At 41.7% G+C, this 15483-nt stretch overlaps 1 protein-coding gene across 1 annotated transcript; it reads right to left on the bottom strand.

Moving 5' to 3' along the window:
- Positions 1 to 1286: 1286 nt before the first annotated feature.
- On the bottom strand, positions 1287 to 7767 carry GNG10 (G protein subunit gamma 10). The gene is made up of 3 exons (XM_027034823.2): positions 7609 to 7767; positions 3258 to 3389; positions 1287 to 2239 (listed from the first exon to the last, which is right to left on the bottom strand). Exons 1-2 carry the CDS (start codon positions 7687 to 7689, stop codon positions 3264 to 3266), a joined length of 207 nt encoding a protein of 68 aa, XP_026890624.1. The 5' UTR covers positions 7690 to 7767; the 3' UTR covers positions 1287 to 2239; positions 3258 to 3263.
- Positions 7768 to 15483: the final 7716 nt, after the last annotated feature.

Genomic DNA, 15483 nt, shown 5'->3' on the forward strand with positions numbered 1-15483 from the left:
CCTATCAACCCTCAGTTTATTCTCAGTTTTTAAGAGTCTCTTATGGTTTGCCTCCTTCCCTCTCTGTAACTTTTTCCCCCCTCCCCCTCCCCCATGGTCTTCTGTTAAGTTTCTCAGGATCCACGTAAGAGTGAACACATATGGTATCTGTCTTTCTCTGTATGGCTTATTTCACTTAGCATAACACTCTCCAGTTCCATCCACCTTGCTACAAAGGGCCATATCTCATTCTTTCTCATTGCCAAGTAGTATTCCATTGTATATATAAACCACACTTCTTTAGCCATTCATCAGTTGATGGACATGTAGGCTCTTTCCATAATTTGGCTATTGTTGAAAGTGCTGCTATAAACATTGGGGTACAAGTGCCCCTATGCATCAGCACTCCTGTATCCCTTGGGTAAATTCCTAGCAGTGCCATTGCTGGGTCATAGGGTAGATCTATTTTTAATTTTTTGAGGAACCTCCACACTGTTTTCCAGAGCAGCTGCACTAGTTTGCATTCCTACCAACAGTGCAAGAGCGTTCCCGTTTCTAATGGGAGATTTTTTTAATGCTTGTTGTTAAGACAAAGAATGGAACATGTTTAAATATTGACAGAAAGGATCCAATAGAGGAGTTGAAGATAAAAGAGAAAGGATAATTGACAGTGTAATGTCAGAGAACGTGAAACAGATCCAGAGAATAAATAGGATTATTTAATACACCTGAATTTTGATCAAATAGAAGAGACTCAGATCACTTAGATTTCGAAGTTTAGTGGCCGAAGTTAAGGGAGTTTCCATATGATGGCTTCTATTTTTTCTATAGTAACACTAATTATGCTAAAAGATATTTTCATTTATTTATTTATGGATTTATACATAACTATTTCAAAGTGCAGGGGTGCCTGGGTGGCTCAGTCAGTTAAGTGTCTGACTCTCGATTTCAGCTGAGGTCATGGTCTCCCGGTCCTGAGATTGAGCCCTACATCAGGCTCCATGTTATAGGCTGAGCATGAAGCCTGCTGGAGATTCTCTTTCCCTCTCGCTCTCCTCTGCTTGTGCTCTCTCCCAAAAAAAAAAAAAAAAAAAAAAAAAAAAAATAAATATAAGTGTAAATGTTGCCAGAAATTGAGATTTCTCAGCAAGTTATACATCTTTTTTTTTTAAACAAAGTTCTACAAGCACTTATAAACAAAAATTTCACTTCCCGCTTCCAGCACTCAATTTCACAAGGCAACAAAAGTCCATGAAGCCTTAAAACAAACAAAATCAGACACAAAATGTTGCTGCCATAGAAAACGATGAATTAAGCAAAAAATTTTATTTCCAAGCTCATCAAAGATAATTACAAACACAAATCAAGTATCCTTTTAAAAGTGTCCCAAATTAAATCAAAGGCACATCATCAAAGTAAAACCTACTTGTGACAGTAAGAATTCATTTAGGCTGTAATATTTTCACATTATTTTGTTTTTAATCATTTGCAATGTTCTGAAGATCACATTTAAACATTTTTTTTAAAGACCTAATGTATTTTTGTTTTGTTTTTTTAAATACAACCACAACTATAAAATAGAGGAACTTAAGAAGACAAAGACCAAATCTGGTTCATACACAGGATGGGGCAATCTCATACACAACACAACATGAATCTTTCCAAACAAGTTTGCTAAGAAATAGCTCCCATGTTTAGTGTTACAAATAAAACAATCTTCTCATTTAGGAAAATCAAGACATCATTTGATTGATAAAGCCTATTCTTCCCCCAGTTTTATACTTGCTTGTCTTTATTTAGAAACTGTAAATTCACAAGAAAAGAACAAGTTTTGTGGTATAAAAAATCTTAGGAACAACAAATTACAAATATTCATTTTTTTAACAAACAAAAATGTTTTCCTTCCCAAAATGTAAACATCCAGTAAATAAAACAAACATAATTTCCAGGTATAGAAACACCAGTAATTCGCTTATTAAAGAGGTGTATTTGGTGGTAACATTTTTGTTTGTCTTAAATATAAAAGAACTTTACCAAAAGAATCAGGCCATTGTTATTTAAAGTCTACTCTTTCACCCAGTTTCCTTATCTGAGTAGAAATTCATCAATTTCTATAGAATTTTGGCTATAGGACCAGGCCATAGGAAAGGTATGAAATATCTAAAAGTCATTTGGCTGGAGAAAAGTGTTTTCTTGAGACTTGGAGGCAGTTATTCATCACTTTGCGCTTAAAAGCATTCCTCAGTGAACTTCTTCCCTACTGGAAACAGAATTGGGTAGGTTTTCACTTTAGTAAGATTTATACATAAAATTAACTAGTCATCATTTCAGGTCACTTTAGTGTTGTCAAAGTACAAAGTAACAATATAAAAAACATCCAAGCCACACCATTGAATGAGTAACATCCATTAAAGTGCTTTATAAAAAGGAAAATGCTATGCCAACATAAGACTATTATTTTAACACCATAAATGTGAACATTTTCCATCAAGAGGTACAATAGTATCCGATAGTATGATTACTTCCTTCTTGTTAATATGAATAATTTCCTTTTGCAAATATATGAAAAAAGACTCACTGTATGAAAACCCTCAGAACACATAATTTGAAATGTGTTGGCCCCAAAAGACTCTAGTAATCTATACCTTGACCTCTTCCAAAAAAAGGAAAAAAAACAAGTGAAAATGTGAATGAAACCCCATACAACACATTAGAACCTATGAAATTTCTAATATGCCACCAAAGAGAGGTGTTTTCATTTCAGTAATCAATTTTTAAAGTTCTTTTAACTCTACCCACACTTTTCCCTAATAGCTACATTTCTTCTTCCATTAAAACAGATCTATTGTGAAAGCCTCCAGGAAAGAAATCACAGCTGGCGGTAGGAACAAGACTCCACTGCGGAGTTCTTAGTCCCCAGAGCAGCAAGTCAGCTGATAGCACCGAGCAGCAAATCACAACTCTGGGATGGTGTCAGGACAGAGATGGTGGGATTAAGGTCATGAAATTACTATCAGCCAACTCGGTTAAAGAGCTCAAGTACAGAAGGATATTAACATCTCAGGAGTTAGTACCAAAGAGGATTGAGACTCTCTTAATGAGATGTATTCCACAGGCAGCCACCTAGACTCACCTTCAGGGAAAGTTGTGCATTTTGCTATTCTTACTTTAATTCCCCCAACAATAGTAGATATTGAAAACTCTGTTGCCCAAGCCCTTGGGGAGCCCTGGGATAATGCCACAGCCCCTAGACAGCATGGTGGTGTATCATTACTCACCAGCCTTTAGAATAAAGCACAGGATCTGGGCTCCCGGAAGGGGTTGCTTCCAGCTGGAACACCTACCAGCAGGGCGTCCTTGCAGGCATTCTGCATGCAGTACTGTTGAAGCTCTGCAGCTGCCTGCGAGACCTGAAACAAAGGGACCACAGCTTGACATGCTGCTCACAGCCAGAGCCATCTGACAGCCATTTGATAGTCTGAGAAATGATCCCACAACTTGATAAAGGCCACACATCCTGTGATCTCCACAAGTCTCTTTTTTGATGAAAGTTCTAATACCTGAACTCGAAAGGGAAATGTTACCATTTCTATGATTTAGGGTTGCTTCTTCAATTAAGATAAAGCTGCATCTTTGATCCATTTACAATCCTAGTTTTGAGACTGAGTTTGAGTTTTGGTAAAGAAAATAGCTCATTCTAGCACATCTGTTACAAATTTTCACTTATATAAAAAAGCATGCATTGATATATTCAGGTTTGCCATGTGAGCAAACTGTTTAATGTTTACAAGGCTGGCGCCTTATCCAGTCTGCCCAAAACAAGTGACAAGTTTTCTCCACCATGCTTTTGAAGCAGGATAGCTTATTGGTTATGAGCACAGCCTCTGGAACCAGACTGCCTGGACTCAAATTCAGCTCCATCACTACCTGTAGGATCTTGGGCAAATTAACTTAATTTCTCAGTTTTTGTTTTCTCATCTGTGAAATGTATTTTGTAACAGTACCTGACTCAGTGAGTTGAGACAATTAAATGAGCTAAATGCATGTAAAACACTTAGAATAGTGCTGACACACAGTCAGCAATACATTGTGGTAGACTGCAAGAACAGTCACAATATTTTGCAGTTCCTCTCACCAAAAGGTAGAGTCTGTACCCAACCCTTGAATCTGGGCTGGCCTTGTGACTTGCTTTGACCAGGAAAATGTGGCAGAAATAATGGGCAAGTTCCAAGCCTAGGCTTCAAGAGCCTTTCCAACTACTCTTGCTGTGGTTTGAACTCTAAGACCACCATCCAATGAGCCCAGGCTAGCCTACTGGAGATCGTGTGGAGAAGAATCAGTAAGCCAGCTCCCACCACCTGCCTACCAACCTCCAGACATGTAAGTGAAACTATCCTGGATCATCCAGCTACCAACCAACCCTCCATTTGATTGCAGATCCATGGAAGAGCCCAGCAAAGAGCAAGCAGCAGAACCGTACAGCTGAACCCAGCTCAAACTGTAGACCTAAGAATTGTGAGTTAATAAATGTCGCTTTAAATCACTAAGTTTTAGAGAAGTTTATTAGCTTGCTTTTCCCTCAAAAGAAGTTCTGACATTTTCATGTTAATTATAATTGGAACTAATGGTTATAAAATAAGTTATTTATTCAAAAGGAATTTAGAACCAATTATGCTCATGCTTACTAACTCTATATCAGAGGGAACAGATGAACTCCACACATGATGGGTAGGAGGAGACTACCTTCCTGGATCCCTGGAGAAATGGGACTAACTGGACCCCATCCTACAGAACATGGTCAAAAAGTTGAGGGGATATGCAGAGAAAAATAAGAGAAAATTAAAGGGTGCAGCATTTCTCTAGCACTTTTATAGAAGAGACTGGAGGGGGTGGAATACAAGCCCAAACACTTAGAAGTTGTCACTGCCATTGGAGGTGGGATACCCAAAGTATATGACTTTCCTTCATTTGACTCCATGCTTACACAGCAACTTCTGAGAGAATTCTCCAAAACAGAGAAGGGGTCCTTGGAAGGATATGGAACATTCCAATCACTGGGAAGGGATGCCTTCCATTATATGCTAGAAAATTGATGTCCTGGTTTATTTACCAGTTAGCAAGTCTGCTCAAGAGAAGACATCTCTGGGTGTGGTGAGGGCATCCATTCATCACTGAGCCCTGAAATGAGGCAAACTAGACCTGGAATGTTGTGACTCCCAAAGGTGCTGCCTGAAAGAAGCCCACCAAACACCTGAAACCATACTAACGTGAGAACACCCCACAAATAAGCTTATTATCTGTGTGACCTTGAGCAATTGACTTGAATTCTCTCAATCTGTTTCATCACCTATAATTATTTTTTAAATGTAGAAAGTATCTTCCCTGTCTAGTCCACAGGGTAGGCAGGCATCTGGCTCACAGGTCTCCTTTCCATCTCAGAGGCCAACATCATCTTGAACATTTTTCGACAATTCTAGTTTCAGTTCCCTGACCTCCTTTCCTCAAACAACCTTCTCCCCAATGCCAAGTTACAGCTAAACCTGTAACTGCTCCACATCTGAAATTTTACACTTCAACATCCTACTTTCTGATCACAATCTCTCCTACCCATCCAGAATGCCGCTTCCTTTCTTCTTACTATTCAAAGGGCTTTACATGCATTTAGCTCATTTAATTGTCTCATCAACTCGGTGAGTCAGGTATTATTACAAAAATACATTTCACAGATGAGAAAACAAAGACTGAGAAATTAAGTTAACTTGCCCAAGATCCTACAGGTAGTGATGGGGCTAAATCTGAGTCCAGGCAGTCTTTGACCTCAGGGAGAACACCTCCTCCCCTTTTGCCCTCCCCATCACCAGCAGGCTCAGTTTCTTCTCTAACCAGCCTAGGTTCAGCCTCTTCCTGGCTAACCCCTCAAACTCCTTGCCCTACATCCCCACCTCCATCTTTCCAGCATACTTCCCCTGATAACGCACTACTTGGATCAACTACTATTCACCTTGAGTACTCCCAATCCCCAAGCAGGACAATCAGTCTCCAATCTCAAAGTAGCTGGGTCTTTAGAGTCATAAGGTGTCTACGGATGTGCCTGGTTGGGGATCCTCTTCCATTCCCAGCAGCACTTTCCCCACCCTCACTCTTGTGATTCCATTAGCTCCCTCCCCTCTGCCCTGGAGGTAAACTTCACAGAGAAAATCGTCATCCTACAAGTCCTTAAGTCTGTATGTCTAGAAACATCTATCTTCATACATGTCCGGATTTCCTTTCTTCCCATCTCAGAAGGTGTGCCTCCAATCCCATACCCCCACAGAGTGTCTCCTCTACCTCCAATTCTCCTTCTCTATTTGTTCCTCCTCAACCTAAAAATCGTTTGTTCCCTTCCCTCAGCCTCGAAATAAGGCTTTTCATTTTCTAAATTAAAAAAATAAAAGTTGTTTCCTCTTTAAAACCAGATTTCTTTTTTAAAAAAAGTCTGTCTACCCTATTACAATCTAGATTCTGCTTCTACTACCTATGTTATTAAAACCTCTTCTGTGGTCCGTAATTCTTTACCTTGTTTTATAATCTTCACTTATGGTCTGAAATTATTTTACTTGTTGGTTAATGTGTTTATTGATGATCTTTGCCACAATTATCAGCATATTCTCAGCACCTAATACAGTGCCAAATACAGACAAAAGGCACTATGGAGGTACTTGGAATATCACAGCAGGGTGTATTCATACATACGGACATACATTCTACATATGAACATAGGCTGAATACGTGTTCACGCATACGAATACACATACCCTCGTTGCTCAACACAATTACACAACAGATGCTTTCCAATCAACTGACTAAACACTGGCCACAGTGACTAAGATCCCAATTTTTGAAAATCCCTCTTTCCTCACTTCCTCTTGGTTCTCTCTCAGTCACATTTTGGCTGGTCCTGGGCTCCACACTCTGATTTCTTCGTTAATACACTGTTTTCACCCCCATACATTCTAATGACCTCTTTCAGCCTCTTGTTCTCTGAGCTTTGAGCTTCAAGCCCATGCGGCCCAACACATGGAAATCTCCGCAGAGTCCACAAGTCCAACACTGAACTCCATATTCCCCGATCCCGCTCTCCCTCCTGTCTGCCGTGGTGCAGGGCCGGGCCCTACACCCTGTCACCACGCCGAAAACCTGAGCCCCGTCTTCCCGCTCTCGCTCTCGTCCCATCAACCCATCAGCGAGGCCGGTCCTCGTCGCCCCGCAGGCCGGCACCAGCCCAGCCAGGCGAGCCGCGCGGCGCGGGCATCCCGGGTCTGCGCGCGTGCGCCCCACGCCGCACCTCCTCCCACACCCCGAGTCACCGTCTGCGCCGCCAACAGGGAGACGCCCCCAGGGCACTCGACCCCGAGGGCGCGCCCGTCTCCCCCGACCCACCAGGCCCTGCCTCCTCCCTCGGGCCCGCGTCCCCGCCGAGCCGCGACATCTAGCCGGGGCCGGGCCGCCGTCCTCACGGCCGCCATCGCGACCGAGCCGCGGCGAGAGGCAACCGGCCTCTTCTCTCACGGCTCCCGGGCGGCGGCGGCCGCCGCAGGGAGGGAGGGAGGTCCCCGCGCCCTGACCAAAGGGCGCCGCCGCCCGCCTCACCTTGATTCTCTCCACGCCAGCCTCCAGCTTGAGCTGCTCCACCAGGCGCTGCAGGGCGTTCACGCTGGCCCCGGAAGACATGGCGGCGGCGCTGGGCTCCGAGGGCAGGCGAGCCGGGCTGCGGGAGCCGCCAGGCCCCTAGCGCGAGCGCCGCCCCGGGGCGGGGAAGCCGCTGCGCCCGCCCCACCGCCCGCTGCCCCGCCTCTCCCGGCGGTCTCCCCCCGCTCGACCGGAGCTGCAGGTAAGCGGCAGTGTGGGGTTCCCGAATCACCTGACACTTAACTCTCTCTGCTCTCTGAACATGCAGAGTACCCGCTCTGAGCCTGGAAGCAGAGCCGCTCTGCGGGCCCACGCGGGGCTTCTGGAGGAGCAAGCGCGACCTGAAGGGGGGTGGCAGGGCGGTAGGGACCGGGAACGCGGAGACGCACCCCTGAGAAACCGGAGCCGTGACTCCGTGTGGCTGCAGCTAAGGTGGCAGAGGAGTTGAAATAAGCTCATGAAGGCTCCCATGCCACGCTGAGATATTAGCTGGGAGAGACCAAGGACGGTTGGTAGGCGCCCCATGAAGCGGTAACAGGTCTGGAAATCACCTGGTACCGTTTCACGGGAATCCCGCCAGTTGACTGGATAGGAAGTAAGGTCAGCAGGGCAAAAATCCCAGGCCCTGACATCTTTGCGGAACGTGTGGAAGAAAATTAAATTCAGCCCCACCCCACCCCCACCCCCGTCCCGTCTCACCATTTAGTTATAACCATTGTTTCTGTTGTGCTGCATTCTTTTTATTTTTTTCATTGTGTACCTGGGTTTGTTTTACAAAACTGGCATCATTCCTATGTGTAAAATATATGTTTTGTGTTAATCTTTTCACTTATTGTATCATGAATACTGCCTTTATTATACATCATTGTACAGTGGTAGATCTGTGAGCAACACGGGTTTGAACTGTGCGGTTGCACTTATTCGTGAATTGTTTTCAGTGCAGTACTGAAAAATATTTTCTCTTATGATTTCCTTAATGTTTTATTTAGCTTTGTTGGAAGAATGCAGTATATATTACATACAGCACACAAAATACGTGTTAATCAACTTTGTGTTATTGATAAGGCTACCAGTCAACAGGCTATTAGTAGTTAAGTTTGGGGGGAGTCAAAAGTTATATGTGGATTTTTGACCGCATGGGATCAGTGCCCCTACCTGCCCGCCTTTGACACAGTTGTTCAAAGGAACGGTATTTGTCAGAACCCACGTAAACTGAGTAATGCAAAAACATAATATATTGGCTTGTGTACCTGAAGAGCCCAGGCACTTTAAAGTAGTGGATTTAATTGCCCAAATAGTAGCTTTGGGGCTCTCTCTCTTGGCTCTGCTTTTTCTGAGTGTTGGCCTCATTTTCTTCAATGGTAAATAGACTGTATAAGAGGTGCTGTGAAGAAAGTTGTGTGTGTTTTTATTGTCCTAGCCTAGCAGACTCAGGAGCAAGAGCGCCTATTTTCTCGTTGTTCCAACAAAAACCCCATACTGGATCTCATCAACCTTATGCAGTCATGTGCCCACCCTGAACCAGTTATTATTTGAAAGCAAGCATTGTGTAGTCAGAATGCTCAGATTAGCTGTGCCTGGCCAGGAGGAGGAGGAGAGATGCACCACCGGACTTCCCCATTTAGGACTGAGCCACTCATTCCCCCAGCCGCTGGGAGTAGCCACAGCTGATGCCTCAGCTAAGTCCCTCTCTGGGAACTGCCCTTAGCTGAGAACCATCCCTCCCAGTGTCAGCTCTCATCCACATTGACATGGGATGTATAAAACCCGAACCCCAACCCCATTGCCTCAAGTTGGAACAACACTGAAAGATGATCCACAGCTCCTTGCTGGGATCATCTGAGGCCTTTATGGCAACTACTTCACAGTTCAATTCCTCCCTTTGCCCAATCCCCACTCCCTAGACTTTCCCACAGGTGTTGATTTTCACACTCCCCAGTAAACTTTCTGCATGAATATCTCCATCTTAGAGTCTATTTCTCTGAAAAACCAAGCTAAGATACCCAGACTACATGAACTGAGAGGGGTAGAGGAAGAGTGGTTGCTCAAAGAAAGAACAGGGTGCTGATACCAGAAGGGGGCCAGGAACAGTGAGAAAAGATATACCCTACATCCATTATTTTTGATGAGTGCATGGTATTCCATTGTACAACTGGATCATAATTTACCTACTGCCCTATTAACACTATGATGACCACCTTAAACATACAGCTTTGTGCGGTTTTTTTTTTTTTTTGGTTGCATTCCTAAAAGTGAAATTGGTGGATTAAGAATATAAACAGTTTCTTAAACTTTTCCCTCCTGTATCCTCCAGAAAGTGGTAGTATGTGCTATTCCCACCAGAAGACTGCTTATTTCTCTGCACAGGCGCAATTCTACATTGTGGTTCTTATCTTTATCAACCTAATAGATTGGTATGGCATCTCAAATCTTTTAAATATCTTGAGTGTTGAGACTGAACATTTCTTTGTGTGTGTGTGAACTATGTGTTTAGTTTTTCGGGTGTTAAAGTTTTTCTTATGATGAGCAGATTTGCAAATTTTGAAGCCCTCTCTAGTGACAAGTTCCCTCACCACAAAGAACTTAAAATACATGCTAGTCAAAAGATGAAAATACATGTTAAAAACATTACTAGATTGATGAGCAATACAGAATAGAATGGTCATGGGTCAAAAAGATGTGGCAAAGAACTCAGAGCAAAGGTATAGACCGGAAGGATTAGAGAAAACTCCTCATAAATGGCAGGACCTAGACTTTGAAAATATGTGTCCTGCACAGGGCACAGGGGAAGGGGAAAGCATTTCAACAATGGGAGAGCAGGGCATGTACAAATGGAATGAATGAATGAATGAATGAATGAAGGCTCTAGGCAGTAATAGAAGATACACAGCTGTGAAGATTCAAAGTCACAGAAAACCTCAAAAGAAACAAAAGTTTGTGGCAAACAGTGGGATAGCCACAGGGTAATAACACATTTTAGAAGTATTAATCCAGGATGAGGATACAAAATGAACTGAAGTTGAGGAAACAAAATGACTTCAATAATGGCTTTTTGTTTTGTCTTTTTGGTGGAGAAAGTGGCTGGGATGAGGCCTTAGACAGGACTATGAAGGAAGGATGGAGAACAAATTCAAAAGACTAAATCAGGTGTACTGTATGGTGCTTATAAAATGCAAAGGAAAGGGAGGAAAGGGTTCTGAAGCAGAGTGGGCTAGAATTGGTGCCTGTAACAGATGTCAGGAAACAGGCCTAGGTTTGAAGAGAGGAGTAAAAAAGAGGAGTTTGGTTTAGGAGAAGCCAAGTCTTCAGCTGTAATGCTACATGCCTCTAGGCTGTTGGAAATGTTGTGGCAAGATGGTGATGTGGGAGACATCTCACAATGAAAGCTGAAGCAGTGAGATTATCTCTAATTAGAAAAGGCAGCTTTGGGGCTGCCCACACTGAGGGGACACATAGTACTTGTGTATCAGCCATAGGTAGATGTGTCCCACCTCCTTCCTTCATGCTGTATACACCCACCATCTCTGCCCACCTCGGTATGACTGATTGTGCTACTCTTGGAGAGTGGTCGAATGTAGAAAGAAACACCAAAGTTTTAGCATACAGCCTCCCACAGTGATCCACAGACAAGCAAGCTTGGTGCCACTTGTAATTGAGGAGGACAGACCATCTGTGTTTTGCTTTGTACTTTACCAAAATGTCTTCTCGTCCATTATTTTTGCATCATGGAACTTCAGAGTGAAGAGACTCAGATAACGTAGTCCATCCCAATTATACTTATTTATTTTTTAATGTTTATTTATTTTTGAGAGAGTGCGCGTGTGGCCAGCACAAGCCAGGCAGGGGCAGAGAGAGAGGGAGGCAGGGTATTGGAAGCGGGCTCCTTGCTGACAGCAGAGAGCCCAATGCAGGGCTCGAATCATGACCTGAGCAGAAGTCAGACGCTTAACTGACTGAGCCTCTCAGGCCCCTCATCCCAATTTTAGAGGTGAGGAAAACTAAGAGCCACTAAGGAAAGTGACTTAACTAGTATCTCACAAAGTGGGAGTAGGGAAAATAACTTTCATTTCAGCTTTCAAGAGAAGTCACTGCTCATCTGGAGGAGTAGAATCTGTTCCCACAGATGTAGTTATTTCTAGAGCTCTGAAAGGAGCTGAGGCCTGGGGACAAAGAATCCTTTCCCTCAGCTGAAATGAACAGATCACCAATTTATTATTTTAAATTTTTTAAGTGTTTGTTTATCTTTTGAGAGAGAGAGAGCACGCAAGCAGGGGAGGGACAGAGAGAGGAGAGACAACAATATGAAGCATGCTCCTGCACAGAGCTTAACACAGGGCTCGAACTCACAAACTGTGAGATTGTGACCTAAGCCGAAGTTGGACATCTAACCAAATGAGCCACTCAGGCACCCCACCAATGTATTATTACTTGGTTAAAATAAGAATGTATAATACAAATACAAATACAAATACATAATACAAATACAAATACAAATACAATGTATTATTTCTTGGTTAAAATAAGAATGTATAATACAAATCAAAACCACAATGAGATACCACCTCCCATCTGTCAGAATGGCTAAAATTAACACAGGAAACAACAGATGTTGGCAAGGATGTGGAGAAAGGGGAACCCTCTTACACTATTGGTGGGAATGCAAACTGGTGCAGCCACTCTGAAAAACAGTATGGAGTTTCCTCAAAAAGTTAAAAATAGATTTACCCTACAACCCAGCAGTTGCACTAAGTATTTACCCAAAGGATACAAAAATAGTGATTCAAAGGGGCACATGCACCCCAATGTTTATAGCAGCATTATCAACAATAGGCAAATTATGGAAAAAGCCCAGATGTCCATCAACTGATGAATGGATAAAGATGTGGTGAGTGTATACACACACACACACACACACACACACACATACATACACAATGGAATATTAGCCGTGAAAAATAACAAAATCTTGCCATTTGCAATGCCATGGATGGAGCTAGAGTGTATTATGCTAAGCAAAATAAGTCAGAGAAAGACAAATACCATATGATTGCACTCATGTGGAATTTAAGAAAAAACAAATGGATATAAGGAAGGGAAGAAAATAAAAAAAGAGGGAGGGAAGCAAACCATAAGAAACTTTTAATTATGAAGAACAAACAGGGTTGGTGGAGGGACATGGGTGGGGGACAGGCTAAATGGGTGATGGGGATTAAGACACCTGTTGTGATGAGCACTGGGTGTTATATGTAAGTGATGAATCACTAAACTGTACACCTGAAACCAATTTTACCATATATGGTAACAACTTATTTAGTTGAAAACTTGAAATAAAATAAAAATTGAAAAATTTCCACTGTTTCTAAGAATCTCAGTACTTTTTAGAAGTGTCAGTGTTCTGGGGCTCCTGGGTTGGTTAAGTGTCCAACTCTTAGCCAGTTGGTTAACTGTCCAACTCTTGATTTCAGCTCAGGTCAAGTTGGGCTCTGCACAGACACCGTGGAGCCTGCTTGTGATTCTCTCTCTCCCTCTCTTTATGCCCCTCTCCTGCTTGCACTCACTCTCTCTCTCAAAATACATAAACAAACTTTTTTTTTTTTAAAGTGTCCTTGTAGAGGCAAATGTTTGTTTCCCTTTTATGATGTACACAGTTCTTCACCCTCTGACATGTGTTTTGTCACTTTTTTTTTTTTAACTAACAGTGGGTTATTTTTCCAGAAAAGGGGCTTCAAACAACTCTTCTCCATAAAAATAATGATAAAATGGGAAGGTACGTCTTTCTGCCAATGTTATGTCAAAATGACAATACTATATGCCTTCGGTTTTCTAAAATAATTTAAAAGAAACAGGAAAACACATCAACAATTGTATTTCGTGTGACATAGTGTAATGTACCATAAAAGTTATTTCACTTCCTTATACCCATTGCATTATTTTTAGAACTTAGAACCATGAATCAGGAGCTAAACACTCACCAGCAGTTTTGTAGATTCAGCTTCTCCCAAGAAGATTTTCACAGGCATTTTTGAGACTTTAGGAGGCAGTGGAACTTAAGGATACTTGTCCTTTTGAACAGACATTCCAAGCATGCCTCTATATCTCATTGATAGTGTCCCTGTAGTAAAGGTAGGCGTTAAACCACCAAGTGGCTGATCACTGTTTGTTGTCTCTGAAAGTTTGGTTTTCTTTGAGTTGTCCTCTCAGCTGATTCACCCTCTATTCCAAAGGCAACAGGGGCAGGTAGCTGCCTCTAAAATCTACAGTTCCAACCCTGAGGAGCACTTTTTCACTCTAGCACAGTGCCTTGCCCAAGGTAAGGGATTCAGATACCCATTAAAGGAATAAAGAAACAAGGGGTTTGTAGTCATCACTAAATACTCTCCTGTTAACATAGATTTTGACAAATGAAAATGATTTCCCTGTTTCCTCTAAAGGCAAGAAAAAACTCATTTATTGAACACTTAATATATGCCAGCACTTTATCCCTATCTTGTTTAATTCTCCCAAGAGTCCTGTGAAGTAGTTAGTAACCCTAGTATTAAAAATAAGAAAATGAAGTTCGGAGCTTACCCTGCCCAAAGTCAAGCTACTGGTCAGTTGCAGAGCCGGAAAACAAATCTTGGTCTATCCAGCTACAAAGCCTGAGCCCTGCTACTGCATCTGGCTCACTCTTCCTGAGGTTATAAAAGAACTGCCAAATGAGAGGGAGTTTCTCCATCCCCTAATGACACCCAAGAGGAGTCTGTAAAAAAACCCCTAAGTCACTGACTTAAGACCATGTGATCCATTCCATACATAATTGTCAAAGATACTCTGAATCCTTTAAGTACTAAGAATCTGATAAAAGTTTACAACTAATTATGTACCCTTTTTAAAATACCCATAACATTTCTCAATTGCAGGCAATCTAATCTAGGTCAGACCCTAAACCTGTATGAATTTGCAGGCTTATAGTATTTTAAATCCTAATTATCTAAAAGATCCCCTCATTTCACAGATGAGGAAACCAGAAAGGTTAAATAATTTAACAAATTTTATTTAGTTATTAGGTTCTAGATTTGGCCTTTCCCATACTTAAATATGAAGAGTATCACATTTTGGAAATAAAATACACTTTATCCATACACTAGTTTGTGTCAGTACTGATATTTATCTCCCTCAAATGTACAATTACAACTGAACAGAGATCATGTCTAATTTAATGTCTTAAAGTAGCTATATCTATTTTAATAATGTCTAATAAAAGCCATTTCTCTTTACTTTCCACAAAACCTTCAGTTTAGGGCCAGCAGACTGGTTCATAATACTTACTTGAATGTTAGCTTAGCTTAGCAATGGCTTCCTTCCACTCAAGCAAAATATCTCCAAGGTTTGGGTGTTAAAAGGTTTACTGCACTGTCCAAAAGGGAAAAAAAAAAAAAGAATCTCAAAGTAAATGAACTATGATTTTCTAAACATAAACTCAATAGTACTAAAATACTTGTTAATTCTTTCAACTATTTTTTCATGTGACACTTAAAAATCCTACCTAACAATCATAGTTTTTAAGATAATACACATGGTACCTACCTAATAGATGTGCTCTGAAACAGCAACTTATGATTGGTAGAACTTGGAGAATTCATAAAGAGATAAGACCACTGAGGAAAGGGTTAGTAGTGGAATCTGTTATGAAGATATTTGACATGAATATAATCCTAAGAATAATTTTAGCACAGACCTCAAAAGTATATGAAGTGATAGCAATGAATAGCTATGCACTATAGACATGTAAACGTCCATCAAAAAGAAATGGTTATAGCCTTTAAATGAAGCATAAGGAAAAATTTCTAACTACTG

This window comes from Acinonyx jubatus, chromosome D4, assembly GCF_027475565.1.
Source record: "Acinonyx jubatus isolate Ajub_Pintada_27869175 chromosome D4, VMU_Ajub_asm_v1.0, whole genome shotgun sequence".
Classification (NCBI taxonomy): domain Eukaryota; kingdom Metazoa; phylum Chordata; class Mammalia; order Carnivora; family Felidae; genus Acinonyx; species Acinonyx jubatus.